The following is a 19,060-nucleotide window of genomic DNA, read 5'->3' on the forward strand; positions in this document are numbered from 1 at the left end:
GGCATTTTTATTTATTTTTTTTTATTTTTTTATTAGTAACGGCGGCGATCTGCAATTTTTATTGTGACTGTGACATTATGGCGGACACATCGTACACTTTTGACACTATTTTGGGACCATTGTCATTTATACAGCGATCAGTGCTATAAAAATGCACTAATTACTGTGTAAATGACACTGGCAGGGAAGGGGTTAAACACTAGGGGGCGATCAAGGGGTTAAGTGTGTCCTAGGGAGTGATTCTAACCGTGGGGGATGGGCTTCCACTCACATGACAGCGATCACTGCTCCCGATGACAGGGAGCAGTGATCTCTGTCATGTCACTAGGCAGAATGGGGAAATGCCTTGTTTACATAGGCATCTCCCCATTCTGCGGCTCCGTGACACGATTGCTGGGACAAAGGTGGACATAGACTCCGCGGGTCCCACAACCACGGGTACGCTGTACGCGGTGGGGGCCCGCTAGCCCCGCCATTTAAAGGGGACGTACAGGTACGCCCATTTGCCTACCTCTGTTATTGTGCCGACGTATATTGGCGTGCAGCGTTCGGCAAGTGGTTAATAATGACTCCAGTTTCTTTACAACAGGGTCTCGTCGCGCTTTTTGCCACCCTGCAGGATGGAGGCAAACATGCCAGCAATCCTGTGCTCTAACCAGGCTAGGGCTGAGGACAGTTCTACCCTGGTGATAAAGGGTGAAGCAGGAGCGTTGACTGTAGGCACAAGACCAGACAGGCGCAGCAGCTTACATGGCCCAGAAGCCTCTGGTCTCTCAGGGGATACAACACTAGGGTTTCGACTAGGCTCCTCAGGAGCTACTGATGACATAGGTGTGCCCTCTTCCCTGTAGTGTTAGCCCCGCTCCTCTTTTTTGAAGACATTGCAAGCCACAAAAAGGGAGTACTGGGGTTTAGTATTTTACCCCAGAAGGGAGACCCTTTAATAGGGCTTACCAAGCCCCTATGCAACAATCCTGCCAACCAACACCTGGTGACTCACGTGCCCTGGGTAAGGAGGAAGGAATTGCTGAAAAGCCAAAAGGTTTTCAGAGCTTGCCGAGTCCCACAGCTGTCCCCTGGAAGCCCGCATGTAAGCCACTCTCAGCTTAAATAAGATGGCTGTGCGCCGGGACACTCAGCGCCTGCGGGCACGTGTGCGATCATGGTCCTGTGCATGCAACAAATTTTCGTGCACAGACCATCCACAAGAAAGCAGCCAAGACAACAAGAAAGGTGGTGCTCAGCCCAAAATTCCCCCCTGCGGTCACCACTGCACAGGTGTCCAGCCTTAGCTAGATTGACAGTTTGTTACACACATGGGGCACCCCACAATAAGTAAATAAGGGGGGAATTTCACTTACCCATCCAGCAGCAGGGAGAAACTAAGAGCCCAATCTTCACCCAGCACGGCGGCTACCGTCACTCGGGGGGGATCATCAAGGACTGGGTACCCTTTTCATGTTTTAGGGTCTGCTCCCCTGGACCTGTACAGCACCCTGCAGGAATGCTTTAGCTCTGTGGTGTCCAGGATTCCATTACACAGAGTCCAGAGGCCGGAGGTCGCATTACAGGCAAAACCTTGCTGGATCCTTGCGTTTTCTTTGCGAGGCTCGGGTACCATTTATCGAAGCATATAAGCCAATTCAAATGGATCAATCCTTTGATACATCTAAGAATCGTGCTGGGACGTCAGACCTGCTGCTCAAAAGAGCTCAAACAAACATGCCCATCCACCTTGCAGACACTGAAAAAGAACTGAAGTACTTCCTGTTTGGGAGGGGTTATATAGGGGATCATTTCCTGTCTAAAGACCTTTGGTCTCCAATCGACTGGAGATGGAGTATAACCCAGTAAGGAATAATAGCCTCACTCTGCGTCCTGTGATGTATGATAAAGAAACTTGTTTTTAACCAGATTCAAAACTGGAAAGCTGATCCTCAGGAGACAAACAAGTTAGTCTTCTCTGACTTTTTTTTTTTTTTTTTTTTTTTTTAAAGGTAAAGCTGAACTTTGCAATGTAAAACGAAGTAGTTTATAAACCTCACCTTTTAGCAGAAACTTGGACTAATTTCTGTGACATCATCTCTTCAATTCATAAAATAGAAGCTTCAGGTGGCTCCGGGAGGAGATGCAAATCCAGCCATTTACATCACATCCTGTTTTTTCAGACTCACCTATGAGAAACTACAGTTCCAATCATGGGGCAGCACAGTGGCCAAGTGGTTAGCACTAGCAGCACTAGGGTCGTCAGTTCAAATCCCAACCAAAGCCCTACCTGCCTGGAGTTTGCATGTTCTCCCAGTGCCTGCATGGGCTTCCTCCACGTACTCCAGTTTCCTCCCACACTCCAGACATGCTGCTAGGTTAATTGGCTCTAGTGTATGTATGAATGTGGGTTAGGGACCTTAGAGATTGTAAGCTCCTTAAGGGCAGGGCCTGATGTGAAAAAAGCATATATATGTTAAGTGCTGTGTAAACTGACGGTGCTATATCTAAGTACCTGTAATAAATAAAAAAATATATATGTAATTGTAGTGAATTGGTCTAACTGAGGGCATGGGCTGGTACATTTATCATGCAGTTACTGGACTGAATGAGCCTGTTCAGTTACCTGCACACCTCTAGCTGTGCCCGTCCACTGACTACAGTGACTACAGTGAGCAGTGACGTAATTGGTTCTTTCCAAGAGAGCAGTGACATAATTACGCAATTGCTCTCTTGGAAAGAACCACAGCCGGACAGAAACAAGCCTGGTGGCTAAAGGGATACATGGCATAGTAGCCACCAGTCTTACAACATAGATTTCACAAAGAATTAAGCCCGGATTTTAAAAATGCAGACTGGATTTCTCACAGATGAAACACTGGAGGAAGAAACAAGAGTATTGGGAGGGAGGTACGAAGGCACCAATATTGAGGGGCCATAAATTTTCTGCCTGGAGTTCAGCTTTAACTTTAAACTAATAACCTGTAAAGGCTTTTAAAGTAGCGCCTATGGAAATGTTTGTACTGAAGCTTGCCGCTTTTTCTCAGGCGCGTGCAGTTTTAGGCTGGGTTCACACTAGTGCAAATTGGATGCGGGTTTCCCTGAATCCAGTTTGCATGACATGTGTGCCTGGCTTTCAATGGAGCTGGTTCACACATCTCCGTGGCAGCTGCGGAGCGGATTGCACAGGGGTCCTGTGCGTCTTTGGCTCCGTATCAGGTCTGAATTGAAGCAAAAATTCGGGCCCAAAATGGAGAACAGGGACACACCTGACACCTGCTGTGAGACACATTCGTATTAGGTGTGAGCCCAGCCTTAAGGCTTGGAACATTTGGTATCTATTTATTCAGCGCAATATAATCTTTATTTTTTTCAAAAATTGGGCAATATATCCTGTTTCTGAGCAATAAAATTAACAGTGTGCTTTTACTGGAAGTTTGGATAAAACAATTGTGCCAATATCGTGTGACATAAAAGATTGGAACTACCACTATTTTATTCTCCAGGGTCCCGGCTTTCAGAAAATATATTACGTTTTAGGGTTTTAACTAAACTTAATGGCTAACATCAAAAAATTCAAAAAGGGCTCTGGCTGCAAAAGGGTTAAGGGATTTACCCATTCTGTAACAGTTTGGCAGATTAAGGTCACAGCTAGAATAGGGTGATGGGCAGTGCCCACCAGCGAGAACTGCGTAAAAAAAAGAGCCTAGTTGCTGGTCAATAGAACCTTGGAACGTAAGAATGCTCACTGTACAGGCACAGGTAGCGTTGAAGATTTTGGACCAAAGGACAAAAAATAGCCTTATGCCGCGTACACAAGACCGGTCTTTCCGTCGGACTGAAGTCTGACGGTCTTTCTGACGGACTTCCGCTGAAACGGACTTGCCTACACATGATCACACCAAAGTCCGCTCGTTTAGAACGGGACGACGTACGACGGGACTAGAAAAAGGAAGTTCAATAGCCAGCCAATAGCTGCTCTTGTGCCATTCTCGATCCGTCAGACTAGCATACAGACGAGCGGAACCGAGTCCATCGGAAAGATTTGAAACGTGTTCTATTTCTAGGTCCGTCGAGTTTTTCGAAAAAAAAAGGTCCGATGAAGCCCACACACGACCGGAAAATCCAGTCGTGTGTACGCGGCATTAGTGAAAAATATATTTATATATATATTTTTTTTTTTTTTTAAAAAGCAGATTATTGGTTTCTACGTCAGTTCAGATTAGGGGGCTAGGGAGGGTGGACTTGTGTCGTTCTTAATATAAGTCAATTAGTAATTTAACCAATTTATGACCAGAGGCCATTTGTGCCTAAATGCCCAAACCAAATTTAGCAGTGTCAATTTGACAATAACTTACTTGATTACTTAAGGACCTTTTATTTTTATTTTTTATTAAAAAGCCTAAAGGACTTCATTAACCACTTGCTTACTGGGCACTTAAACCCCCCTCCTGTCCAGACCAATTTTCAGCTTTCAGCGCTGATGCACTTTGAATGACAATTGCGCGGTCATACAACACTGTACCCAAATGAATTTTTTATCATTTTTTTTCCCCACAAACAGAGCTTTCTTTTGGTGATATTTGATATTTGAGTTTTAACTTTTTGTTAAAAAAAATTTTTAAAAGACTGAATTTTTTTAAAAAAATTTATTTTTTATATTTTGTTCTAAAAATTTTAAAACAGGTAATTTTTCTCCTTCATTGATGTACGCTGATGAGGCGGCACTGATGGGCACCAATAGGTGGCAGTGATGGGCACCGTTGGGTGGCAGTGATAAGCAGCACTGCTAGGTGGCAATGATTGGCGGCACTCGTGGGCATTGATAGGTGGCACTCGTTGGGCACTGATAGTGGCACAGATGAGGCATAATTGCCTCTTCGGGACCGATGTCCCTTGCAGATGAGCCAGTGATCAGCTTTTCTTCTCCTCACGCTATCAGCGTGAGAAAAAAAAAAAAAAAGGATTACCAAGCTTTTGTTTACATCATGTGATCAGCTGTCACTGGCTGGGACCGGCCCCTTACTCGGATCGGTGATCACCCGAGTCTCAGTGACTCGGTGATCACAGCGCGCTCCGCGCACGCCCTGCAGGGCGCGTGCACAGGGGAGGCCGTCACATGATGGCCTCCCAGAAATTCAGGTCCGTGCTGTGGCCGTCATTCAGCTATAGCGCGGACGTCAAGTGGTTAAAGACAGTTTTCTTTTTAGTATTAAAGAAAAAAAATATTCAAAGATTAAAGTTACAAATAAAAATAATGGCACTGCAAATGACACTTCAGCTTTAAGGCAGTACGTGCAAGCTGAAGGCTTTTTTTCCTTTCTTTCAATGGAACCTCCAAGCCTGCATGTAATCAGAAAAAATAAATAAGCACAGTAAAATTATTAAAGCATGTATATGTGTATAAGACGAACAATATTAAAAAAAAAAAAAAAAGGTTTGCATGCAATTTGCATAAGTAAAGCACATCCTTATGCAAAAAGTTATGCAATGAATAAATTGCAAAGTAGCATTTAATCAGGGGAAGGTTTTTGCCCCAATGAAATCAGCACAGGCCTCCTGGTAGCCAGGTCCATCTCAGCTTTTTCTGATTCCCTGATGCCAAATCCAGCAGAAAACTTCTAGGGACAGCCCCCCCACCATCAGCACATAAGCAGCTTTTAGCTACAGCTCTGCCAGAACTAAGGAGTTTGAATTAGATGCCTCCACACCTACTTGTCCATCAAGATGTGAAATCAACAAGGCACACAGATAAAATGCCCACTGCTTACAGATGGAGTAATGTTTTTCCAAGTAATCTTCTAGGATCAAACTCCATATCATCATAATGGAAGATTTCTGGAAACCAACCAACCAACCTTTAAGCACAAAATATGTCATGCTTAAAAAAAATATAGTGAAAACAGCCTTGCATGCAATGAAAAAAAAAAAAAAAGAAGGAAGAAGGAAGAAGGAAACCAAAACACCCCACAATGTTTTATGCAACACCAACAGAATTTAATTTAGTGATACCGATATAATATGGTATAGGAATATACACTGTTACAGATCACAACATATGAAACAAAAATCTAAGCAGAGTGCAAGAAAAGCTCAGCATAAACCGATATTTTGTGTGATACAACACAAGATCATGCATCGCTCCATACAGTAACCAACTAGATGTCAATCAGCCCTGGATGGCTTTCACCCTTGGACAATCCTTGTAGGACTACCAAATACCACCTATTATGCCAGGATAATTAAATGCTAGCTGTATTTAAAGAACCTTTTTAACAATTGCACAAATTACATTTGGTAGACTGTTTAAGCAGGCCAGCCTCTGATATGTCGAAAGCATTCAAACATACATGAGGATTCAAGCAAACCAATAGATATTACTCCTCAGAAACCTTCTCTTACTGTTAGGCATGCAGAACATTTTAAAACATTAAACACTATTTGGCATATACTTTATATACATATAAAAATGATTTTTTATTAAAATAAATAGGTTATACTCAATAGCTTTGTGCAATGGGAATGCATAGAGCAGCCCCAAACATCCTTTTCTGCGATCCCCCACTGAAGATCTTGGATCTTTCTCTTCCGTGCCTGCCCCCTTAGCAAGTTGATTGCTATGGGGCAGAAATGCGGGATTTTACTAACAGCAGCAGGAGCCAATGGCTCCCGCTGCTCTGTGTAGTGTAATGAGACCAGGGAGAGGGTAGAGAAGACCTGCAGACGGGCACAGCGCTGGATTGATGTAGAACCCGGTATATAAGTGTTTGGGGAGAGGATGGCACAGCAAGTGGCAAAATGTTTTTTACTAGTGAAACTTGTTCTAGCTTTAGAATGACTAATTAAATGTTACGTTCTAAAGTCTGCTCATTTCATTAGTTCCCAAAAAAAGCATCATCCACAGTTGAACAGGTGCTCATGAGCAAAGCAGGACAGCGGCAGCTTGGTAATTAAAACAGAGAAGATATGAAGACAGATACTAAAAAAATCTAAGCTAGAACAATCTGATCACTTTTTTTGCCATACTAGGGGAAAACAATCCCATAATTCACCTCTAGGTAAAATCATTACAATAATATAATCTCTGCGGATGTCCCCACCTATGGCCATTTGTAAAATTTCCTTTACATAACCCAGTGTGTGCAGTTGTGCTATCAGTCAAACTAGATGAAAAAACACCTTGTAGGGTGAATTTGACTTTTTACAGGCTGAAAAAAAAAACAAAACAAACACTTGCATGTTAAGCACTTGAGCATTCATTAATTTCAAAGGCCAGGATAAACAAATATTCTGGCCAATAGAATGAACGCCCAAATGCTTGACGCGCCTTTAGGAGCATTTTTAAAGCTTCTTTTTGCCTTCCATGAGAAAAGGCTTTTAAAGGAGCTGAGCAAAGACCCAGCGTGCATGAGACCGTAGGCTCCATTCACACTAGCGCGTTTTTTGATGCATTTTGCAGAAATGCATGGGGAATTTTTTAACATGGGTTCCTATGGAACATGTTCACATCAATGCATTTTTGTACCTCTGCGTTTTTGGAAAGGGCCAGGGACTTTTTTTCATGCAAAATGCAGCTTTTGCATGTAATAGAATTCAATGGACCAGCATCAAAAACCAAGTACAGCGTTTTTGCAGCTTTTTTTTTTTTTTTTTTTTTTTTTTGACAGTCAAAAAAAAAAACACAAAATGCATCAAAAACGCAGGAAAAACGCAGCAAGCACCACAAAAAACACTGCAGAAACGCTCAAAAGCAACATGCATTGATGTGAATTGAGCCTAAAAGTCCCCAAAAAAGTGTATACATTACATCTAACCAATTCCATAGATTTGGTATTTGCATTCATTTTCTTTTAGGCTAAAATATCTTTCAGCAATTACAGAAAATACCTGCTGTCCTTGACAGAAATGCAATTACGTTTTCACTTCCTGTGAGCTAAACTGGCAGCACAAACACGGTTTTTCATTTTGTAAACTATTGCCATCAATCCCCCATGTAATGCAAATGAACAAAGGCAGACATGTTTGTTCGAAGTCCAGCCTCTGCGACAATAGCTACTTCCATAGATACCGTGTAGATGGGGCAGTATGTGTTTGCAACATTACCCAATGAAAATAAAGGAGAAAAGGCTGAAAAAAAATAAATAAAAAAAATCTAATGCAGTCATCACAAAGGACAACATTAAGTGGACCTCCCCTCCTTTCCCATAATTCACATCAGCATACATCTCTGCATTCTATGAAATTCATTAAACATTTTTTTCTTATACAAATGACAGTTTTTCCACTTTCCAGTTCCTTAAAGTGGTGTTCCAGCCGAAATTCTCCTTTTTAAATAAAAATATATATATAATAAATGTATTCTAGTAAAGTTAGTCTGTAAACTAAGGTCTGTTTTGTTAGTTTATAGCAGTGGTTTGTTATTTTATAAACTTACAGCAGGCCGTGGCCATCTTAAGTGTGGGCATTTGAAGCCAGACTGTATTTCTTCCTGGATCTCATGCTTGCAGATCTCGCACATGCTCAGTGCAGCACAAGCAGTGTAATAGGTTTCAGGTCAGGTTTCCATAGCAACAGCAGCTTCAGAGGAAGTTGCTGCCCCTTCCCAGAAGGCATTACAAACAGGAAATTATGCGATGGGCCGCGGCCAGGGAGGAGGAAGTGAAAAATTAATACAGCAGATATACAGTAGGTGCTGAGAGAAAAAAAAAAAAAAGTAAAAAAAATATCCAATTTGTTTACAGTGCACAGTTTAGTGAGGGATGCTGAAGAGTTGTAAAAGTGGGTGGAACTCCACTTTAACAGCTTCCAGACCACCCACATACTGTGGCAGGGCGGTCCGGCTGTGCGAAACAACATATCTGCACGTGGTTTTCTCTTCTTGGGTCTGGGGCGTGAGCGCACCACTGGAGTCCAGCTGTGATTGGACACAGAAGGTGCCAATCAGCAGGTCCATCGGCCGTTGGCCACTCGCAATCGTTCGTAGGAGAGGAAGGAGGGAGAGGGAGATCTTGTGTTCCTGCTAACCAGAAACCCAGCTCTCTCTCTTCCTCCAGTCAGTCCATCCCCCACAGTTAGAAAGCATTCCCTAGGAGCACACCTAACCCTTTGATCGCCCCTGATGTTAACCCCTTCCATGCCAGTGTCATTTATACAGTGATAGTGCATTTTTTTTAGCACTGATCACTGTATTGGTGTCACTAGTCCCTAGACAGTGTCACTTAGTGTCCGATTTGTCCCCTGCAATGTTGCAGTCCCGCTAAAAAGCGCTCATCGCCGCCATTACTAGTAAAAATAAAAATGCCATAAAAATATCCCATCGTTTGGTTTGCGCAAAAGTTATAGCGTCTACAATCAATATATGCCAATTAGGATTTTTTTTACCAAAAATATGTAGCAAAATGCATATTGGCCTAAACTGATAAAGAAATTTGATATCTTTTGGATATGTTTTAAAGCAGAAAGTAAAAAATAGTTTTTTTCAAAATTGACGCTTTTTTTGTTTATAGCGCAAAAAATTAAAACTGCAGACGTGATCAAATACCACCAGAAGAAAGCAATATTTGTGAGGGGAAAAAAAAAAAAAAAAGGGACAAAAATTCTTTTTTCGGTACATCGTTGAACGACCGCCCAATTGTCAGTTAAAGTAACAGAGCTGTATCTCAAAAAATGGCCTGGTCATGAAGGGGATAAAAGCTTCCAGGGCTGAAGTGGTTAAGACACTGGTGATATGACCAGGGTCTCTCAGATGCATTCTGGGACGTTTCTGTCACATGTTCCATGAGGCAGACCCAGAATTGTAGGCATAGTTTCAGGAAGTAAAGGGAGAAGGAATTTATCTGCCCTTAGTGAAAATGTAAGAACAGGGAGGAACAGGAAAAATGGTATGCAGAGAACACAAATACCGTAGTTATCTATGAGTATCTGCTTACAGATTGGAAACAATTAGTAATGGCAAAGTTGCATTTATGGTAATTTTTTGATAAGGAGGAAAATTATTTTTTTAATAACTGGGAAAATTATTTTTGGACATTTGCTCTATAAAAATAAATGACCTCTGACAATGCTGAGTTAGGTGAAACCCTTTCATTTATCCTTGACTAAGAACTGAACTTCCAGGCCCAGCTCTCGTACAGTGGCGATAGTGGGTCACTTACTTTTTACCTCATTAATTTACAAAACCTCTAGTATTCCTTTCACAGAGTACAAGGTGTTCTGTGAATAGACAAGGGGAGATGGTGACATTCATCTTCCTCTCCCATTATCCATTCACAGAGCACATGCTGTGAAAAGAATACAAAACATTATGGTGTCCGTTTATGAAGCAGTGAAATCTATTCACTGCTTCATTCTCCGGCATTCACAGTGAAGATCTTTCTCCTCTGTGTGCCAGTTTATGAAGCGGTTTAGATCACTTCACCTTCTGAGGAGTGAAGCGATCTACAAACGCTTCCAAAAGTGGAGAACGGCCCCTGATACTGGAATCTGGTGAGACTTTAAGAGATTACAGCACCAGAAATTCACCGAAACACCAAGATGTCAGTTTATTAAGCAGTGATAAATTATCACCGCTCAATACACGGACAGACGGTGTGGATTAATGTTAATAAAATAATGAGTCCCCCTACATTATATACACATGTATACACACACATTATATATACACACATGTGTGTGTGTGTATATATATATATATATATATATATATATATTATATATATATTTTATATATACACATTATATGTATATATGTGTATATATATGTATACACATAAATATGACAGGGGGACATGGTTACAGTGTTGGGGGGTCTGAACGAGGCATAAGGAAGTTAAAAATCTTCCTCCTTCCCCCTCAGATCCCCCCAGATTTCCTCTTCACTCCCCGATTCACCACCTCTGAGCTGGTGAACCTGGGAGTGTGAATTCTGACTCAGATCGCCAGTGAAGCGGTGAGATCACCGCTTCATAAACTGGCCGTTAATGTGTCATTCATGAGGATTCCCCATGTGTAGAGATAATCGGGGGCAGAACAAGTTCAAACATGTTCTCCCCCGATTATCACCGTTTCATAAACTGTTTATGGACTGTGATCAGCGGCGATCCTTGGGATCACCGCTGATCACTGCTTCATAAACGGACACCTCTGTGAATTGATGAGGTGAAGAGTAAGCAACCCCTAATCAGCGCCTATAGTAGTGTCTGGGATACTGAAAACAAGAATTTAACTCCACACAGCAATAGCCTCACATGGGACACCCATCATTAACGGTCATGTATTTTTGCATCGCAAACATCAGATTTTTATTATGTTCTCTAATTGGATAAGTGAAGAAGTGGAGACCCTGATATCAATGCTTTCTCTCCACCTCTTCCAATCAGAGAAAGCCTTTTATTCATTGAGAACAAATACAAGGCGTTCTATGAACGGCGGCAGTGGTGAACAAGTGACCAAGCCCAAGTGTCCTGGGTCCCGATTGTTGGTGAGAACCCAGTCTCTGTGCTGGGAGCGAATGCACAACCAAGTGATGATGCGTGCTGCCCCAGGTGTTATTAACAGAAAACTCAATAGCTTCTGCAACCATTAAATGTGTTCCTACACCACAACTAAAAAATATATTATGTATTTGCGCTACTTGATATATCAAGTGTTTACATTATAGGGTAGGGCTGGGGAAAAAAAAAATCAATTTGAATCTTGAATCGAGTTGAGAGGTCAAATCGATTCAAATTTTCAGCAAATCGATTCTTTTTTTTTACCAGGACCGGCGCTGACACCGCGCCGGTCAGGAGTTTTTAGGTGAGGCTGTGGCTTCGGCCTAGTCCGTGAGGCTGGACACCGCAGACTAGGCCGAAGCCGCGGCCTTGCCTAAAAACTCCTGCCCGCAGCTCTTCAGGACCGGCGCGGTGTCCATCAAAAAAAAAAAAAAAAAAACACTCAAACACTTCGAATCTTGAATCGAGTTTTGTTTTTTAAAGGAAAAAAAAAAAATTCACCCAGCTCTACTATAGGGCCACAAATAAAAAATTCACATTCAATAAATATACCAACATGATTAGGTGTTTAAATTCATAACATATACAAAGATAACTAATCCCAAATGTGGTAAAAAGTTCCTTCTTCTATAATATATAAATAAAAAAACCTATGTACAATGACAATAATTACTGAAATAAAGCATTCATGTGACAGTAAATGCGGTAATTGTATGGTGATAAACACAAAACAAAGATACTTTATGTGTCAAACGAAAAAAAACTATTCCACCAATAGAAAATAATAATCCACAAAAGTCCAAATCAAAGTGATTCAATAGGTGTCTGCACTTAGAGGCTCTTCGCCCTCAAACTTTGTGCTCTACTGCAAATGCTGAGTGTTCGTCCACCAGCTAGATTGTTCGTTCACCTTGTACGTGGACCCATATACAAATACAGGTCAGTAACGCTTATAGGATAAGAATCGGAAGTGAAATGATCCTCCAGAATTGGTCATCAGCAGGAATCCACTTAATGGTGAAGAATAACCTTGACTAGCAGTATCTCTGAATAGCTCACCATATAGAACAGGGGTCTCAAAGTACCAGCCTGCAGGATAACTACAAATAGCCGCAGGCAGGGCCGATCCTTGGCGGGTGCACCGCGCAGCAGCTGGGAGCTCTCTCTCCCCGTCTCCTGTGTCCTCTCCCCCGCATGTTGCTGCAGCGCCGCCCGTGCAGAAAACAAAACAGACACAGCACAGGAGAGCAGAGAGAAAACAGAGCGAAGGGAGGATCCGCCCATCGTGACTCTGATGATCGATCAGAGTTGTACTCCCTTGGAGGCTATGCCTGGCCCCGGAACCAGGGTCCCGCTGCCACCTCAGGATGGGAGAGCGTTGGGTTCTATGTATGCCCTGCCACTAGGCCCGTGTTGAGCCAGGACCTGACAGGAGGAGAGGACTCGGGAGGCAGAAGATCAGGCCACCAGCTGACTGCCAGGAGGAGAGGTAAGTGAGCCATCATACCGAGGCTGAGCAAAGTCCTTAGTGGGGTGACTGGGGTTGAAAATTTGTGAAGAGGAGGTAGGTATTTGTGGAGTGTAGGGGGTAGTGCTGGGGTCAATAGTGCGTCCGCTGACACCAGTCCCGGGGGGTCAATAGTGCGTCCGCTGACACCAGTCCCGGGGGGGTCAATAGTGCGTCCGCTGACACCAGTCCCGGGGGGGTCAATAGTGCGTCCGCTGACACCAGTCCCGGGGGGGTCAATAGTGCGTCCGCTGACACCAGTCCCGGGGGGGTCAATAGTGCGTCCGCTGACACCAGTCCCGGGGGGGCAATAGTGCGTCCGCTGACACCAGTCCCGGGGGGGCAATAGTGCGTCCGCTGACACCAGTCCCGGGGGGGCAATAGTGCGTCCGCTGACACCAGTCCCGGGGGGGCAATAGTGCGTCCGCTGACACCAGTCCCGGGGGGGCAATAGTGCGTCCGCTGACACCAGTCCCGGGGGGGGCAATAGTGCGTCCGCTGACACCAGTCCCGGGGGGGGGGGGGGGGGGGGCAATAGTGCGTCCGCTGACACCAGTCCCGGGGGGTCAATAGTGCATCCGCTGACACCAATGCTGGGGGTCAATAGTGCGTCCGCTGACACCAGTGCATTAACATTGCGTCCACTGACACCAGTGCTGTTGTTTTTGAAGTTTGAAAGTTTGCATATGGCCCACATGGGATATGAAAGCTTGTCTTGTGACCCTCAGGTAATTTGAGTTTGAGACCCCTGATATAGAAGAAAAAGACAACCACAAAAATGTAGTATGTTGCATTTATTGTTACTAATAAAAACCGCTACTTTATCTACTCACATGTAGCAAAAAACATTAAAAGCACTTGGTTAATGCCTACATAGGCAAACACAAACGTCTCAGCCGATCCCAGCATCGGTATCCAGGTCCAAGTCTGATGCGACTTGGCTCCGCTTTTTTTTTTTTTTTTTTTTTTTTTTTTTTTAATTCTACCCTAAATACGCTGACACCAACACTAACCCTGGCAAGCCTTCATCTTGTTATTTTTTATTAATTTATTTGGGTTTTTTTGTTTTTTTATTACACACGCTTTGGTTTGTTTACATTTTCCTCTCCTGCAAGAAGAGGAAGATACAATGCATCTTTCTCTTCATTAAAAGGAAGTAAACACAGGAGCAGGCTCACAGTGACTTTTCACTGTGATAGCCAATCAGAGGCTAGCACAGCGACAAGGTGACCCAGAACCTTGAGTCCTGGGTCCCGATCCTTGGTGAGAGCCTGCACAGCACACTCCCAGCACAAAAGGGAGATATACATATATGCGGCCCCACGGAAAAAAGCCCATATATGTGTGGTCGGCAGGAAGGAATTAAGATACACTTTAAGCTGAACATAGAGACATCAGCAAAATATTTACAACATGTTCTTCACAAGCAATGCAGCAAACTCTGTTTAGGTCAATTTGACACAAACCGAAATACCTGTGCGAGACACCTCCAGATTCATGGGTAGCAATGTTATATCACAACAGCTTTAGCTTTACTGCCCTGAAGCTACGTGTCCTGGAACGACAACTTAGATATGCTGCTCTGACACATTCCCCGCAGCTCTAAAGAGATAATGAGTACGTTCAAGCCATCAGAAGTACTCAAAATGTCACCTAACTTAATAACAAATATCAGCAAGTAAGATCACCACTACTCCTTCCTGGTGCACCTTGTACAAACATGGAGTTATAAATAAAGTTTGACGACGGATACACATACAGGAGTGCAGCCACAATCTTTGCACACCAACCAATTATAACTAGAGAGCAGCCTGGATTTGGCCCAGACTTAAAGAGGAATTGCAGTCTGCTCACATAATTTGTAACAAACATCTTTGCCATTCTGAAGCTTCCCTCCAACCACTTTGCATATTATTTTATATATACTGTGATTCTGTACTTGCCAAATATGCTATAGAAATCCCCCTCCACTGAGTCTGGCTGCAACCATTTCATCTGAGGGCAGCTGAAGCCGCTGCCTGTTTACTTCCTGGATTTATACAGGAGGCACACATCCAAGCTCTGCAGCTTTCTTTGGCCCTCTTATGACTCATGCCCCCCTCCCTTCCTGGCAAACTCTTGTGAAAGAGAGAGAGAAAGAGCTGTGCATGATGTCATAAGCCTAGGCTAATGACCAGACAAGAAACAGGAAGTGGGCTGTATAAAGTATTTACTGGTATAAAAAATGTTTTATTATCCAAATTTAAAACAAGGGCAGAAGATTTAATAGATGGAAAGATGAAAAAAAAATGATTAAAGGTCCGCTTTAAAAAGTGGTAATAAACCCAAAAGCAAACATGTATTATAATGCAGCATGCCAATTCTTAGATGTGTTGGCTGAACTTGTTCTAGTCCAGTGGTTCTCAACTCCTGTCCTCGGGACCCACCAACAGGCCAGATTTGAAGTATTACCTTGGGGAGTTGCAGACTAGAATACTACAATCACTGAGCAGCAAATTATATCACCTGTGATGTATTTCAGTTATCTTGCAAACCTGGCCTGTTAGTGGGTCCTGAGGACAGGAGTTGAGAACCACTGTTCTAGTCTTATTTTCACCTGGTGATCTATCTGGCCAGTAAGTCTGTTTTTCAAAAAAAAAAAAAAAAAAAAAAAAAAAACAAGCTGTCAGATGTAGCAATTACAGGGCCGAGACAAACCACTTACAGGGATGCTTATTATGGTCAACTTTTAGGCCCCTTTCACACGATCGGACTGTTCAGGTCCGCCTGTCAGTTTTGACGGCGGACCTGAATGGGCGCTCCATGTTAGCCTATGGAGCGACGAATGTCAGCGGAGACATGTCCGCTGACATCCGACCCCGTCCAATTTACTAAAAGCAGACGGATGGCCCTACGTCCAGGTCCGTCGCTGGCGGATCGGATCGGGTGAGATCTGATGAAAAACGGACATGCTGTCCGTTTTCTTCCGATCCCTCCATAGGCGGCAGCGGCACCTGACAAGCCCCTCCCCGCTCAGTGAGCAGAGAGAAACCTGTCATCCGCCGGCTCAGCGGAGATCAACGGACTGATCTCCCGCTGAGCCGGCAGACAGAGGCGGACTCCGTGGAAACGGAGTCCGCCTCGTGTGAAAGGGGCCTTATTCATGTAAAACCTTTATTCCAAAAGGAACAAAACGGTTTCTGTAACCGCTTAAAAAAACGTTAGCTGGAGTTGGGCTTCAATATGTTAGTGTATTTAAATCTGCTAGTGCATCAAACACTACACTCCCCTCAAGACTGACAATGCTGCTGTCCAAAAGTATCTTTGTTGCTCTTTCCTACAGAGTGGGGGCACTAATACAGGAGGTGTGTTACTGGCCAGATCACAGGGTGAAAACTGGGGGGGGGGCTATTTTATATTTTTAGCCACCACATCTGATGATTTGTACGCTTCAGTATAACGTTTTTGGTTTAATGTTAATACCACTTTAGTATTTACGTTTACCTTTTGGGAAAAAATAATTTATATATTTTTAGAGGAAAAAAAAAATGTGCATTCTGCCACCTCGAAGAGCCTGCAAAGAATTCCACCTACAATAAGTGGATCACGGGTACAATGTCAAGACTACTGCAGACAAGTCCGACAGCTTTCAGCCCATTACTCCATGTCATTTTGATAGCTGAAAGGCTTGTGAATGAACAACGGGTGTGTTCACCAGCGCAGCTGAAGAACTACAAACCTTTCACCGTGGTGGAAGACAGGACTTGTAGTTCTCTCATTCACAAATCGCTGTGAATGAATGAAACAGCTACGGAGGGCGAAGCCCCGCACAACCACCCCATTTTTAAAAAGTGATAGTGAGGAGAAAGGAACCCCTGCCTGAGCCTCGCTCTTTGTGTCACTATGGAGTCCACAGGTTTTCCCCCATAGAGGCCACTCAAAAGGAGGGGCCTGGAGCGTCAACGGTGAACCCCAAAAAGGAGGATCGGGCTGCTCTGTGAAATACCATTGTACAGAGCAGGTAAGTATGACAAGTTTGGTATTTTCTAAAAAAAGAAATAACAATAGACTTCACAAACAAGAAGTTTGGGATTTAAACAAAACAACCATTAATACCAACCTAGGTGGAGGCAGAATCGATCCGATACTGCATCTGTCCCCTGTACTGAACTCGGTGATCAAAGATTGTTGATCGCTCAGTTCTCGGTCTTCAGTTAGCAGAGAGCCGGTGAATGTCACCAGCTCTCTGCTTTACCCCTACAGTGCTCACTGGAACAGTTGGCTCAGTCTCCTGGTGGCTTGCTGTAAGGCTGAGCCAGCTACTGGCCCAGGCATCTGGGAGCATTCTGACAAGTGACATTAGCTGACAGCATACTTTAGCCTGCCGTCAGCTGAATACAGGTAACAGGAGAGCAGAATGAAGTGCAATCCTGCGACTAACAGAAGAAGGACCAAAGAGCTTTGGACCTACTTCTTCTTTAGGCTGGGTTCACAATAGAGTGAATTGGATGTGGATTTCCCTGCATCCAATTCTCATGACAGGAGAGCGTGCCCGGCTCTCAATTGAGCCGATTCACACATCTTCGTGGCAGCCACAGAGCGGATTGCATAAGGGTCCTGTGCGTCTTTGGCTCCGTTTCAGGTCCGAATTCAGGCCTGATTCGTCACTGAAACTGAGAAGGATGCACCACACCCCTGCCGTAAGCCACGTCCCCACTAAGTGTGAACTCAGCGTTAAACCTAAGTTTGTACCTAACCCATGCTCATCTCTGGGTCGTAACCATGTAGAAGGAGACTGCCTAAGAATACGTCTATGTTGGGGTGGGCAAACTACAGCAGCCCTCCAGCTGTTGCAGAACTACAAGTCCCATGGTGCTTCTGGCAGTCATGCTTGTAACGGTCATTTATGCAATGCCTCATGGGGCATGTAGTTCCACAACAGCTGAAGGGCCAAAGTTGGCCCATCCCTGGTGTCAGGGCGGCTTTGTTTACATCTTTCTTCTGCATGTGTGGAGAGGGACCATAGGAGACAATGGTCTTGGTCCTGGTCACACCATACATGTGCAGGAAAAGCAGCCGGAGGACAAGGTGTGAAGAAGCAGACAGGTACAGGCTGATGTCTGGAGGAGTAATAAAGTCAGATATCTGAACCCGATTTGCAATCAATCGTTCCCCAGACAGAGGTCTGCGATCGGCCATGGTCTCATTTCTACAGGCAGACCACCTGTTTCCAGGGACTCCTCCTACTTCCTATGACAGGTAGATGTGACAACAGGTCACCCTGGAGCAGGACCATGTGGTCACCCCGCCATTCCCATCCTCTTCTAGGATCCCATGGCCTCCCTATGACCCCATAATCCAGAGCTCCCTCCCCGGCCAAGCCTGACATGTGGCGGGAAGAAGGCTCAGGCCTCGGGCTCGCAGTGACGGGAGACCAGGCGATCAGCACACACCTTCCCCCTCCCTCCCTCCCTCACACTTCCCCGCCCAGCAGCCGGCTTCTCCCCTAACTAGGCCCCGAGCCTCCAACCTGTCCGCCACTACACAAGCCGGGGCGGGTGCCGACAGGCCTTGGCGCCCACATGAAGGATACTTGTTGCACGGCCCTCTGGGTGGTCGTGTCCGGAGACTGAGACTCTTTCAGCAGCTGCAGGATCTGCTGGAGACCCTGCTCGTCCGGCTTCCACTCGTACTCCATGCTGGGGGCGCGGGACACGGACGCGGCGCGACTTTCCCGTGCGAGGCGGAGAGGAGGAGGCGGCCTGCCTGGCCGGGAAATGGAGGAGGCTACGGCGCGGTCCTACTGCCCGCCAACACCGCGACTGACTGACAGACTGCCCGCCCACTGCTACAGGCGCTGAGAACGTAGGGGGAGCGCCGCCTACAGGCCGCCCGGGGTGAAGGAGGGACCCTGGCTGTGTGCACGGCTGTATGTGATCAGCTATCACCTCTCAAGTCTGCTCCTCATACCAATACACCCCACTGTCTCCTTGGTGCCCCTCATACCAATACACCCCACTGTCTCCTTGGTGCCCCTCATACCAATACACCCCACTGTCTCCTTGGTGCCCCTCATACCAATACTGACTCCATGGTG

The 19,060-nt window shown here is 44.7% G+C and overlaps 1 protein-coding gene across 3 annotated transcripts in view; it reads right to left on the reverse strand.

The window, feature by feature from the left end:
* TNPO1 (transportin 1) overlaps positions 1 to 18,822 on the reverse strand; it is a 197,193-nt gene extending 178,371 nt beyond the window's left edge. For 2 of the 3 annotated variants that reach the window (XR_012243279.1, XM_073624364.1), the window contains exon 1: positions 18,557 to 18,822. Coding sequence is in view for 2 of the 3 variants with exons in the window: in XM_073624364.1 (XP_073480465.1) it covers positions 18,557 to 18,661 (105 nt within the window). In the remaining variant the exon portion in view is untranslated. The remainder of the gene's footprint in view (positions 1 to 18,556) is intronic. The other variant, XM_073624357.1, reaches the window with a different exon arrangement.
* Between the last annotated feature and the right edge of the window lie 238 nt (positions 18,823 to 19,060).

This window comes from Aquarana catesbeiana, linkage group LG01, assembly GCF_042186555.1.
Source record: "Aquarana catesbeiana isolate 2022-GZ linkage group LG01, ASM4218655v1, whole genome shotgun sequence".
In the NCBI taxonomy this organism is placed as follows: Eukaryota; Metazoa; Chordata; class Amphibia; order Anura; family Ranidae; genus Aquarana; species Aquarana catesbeiana.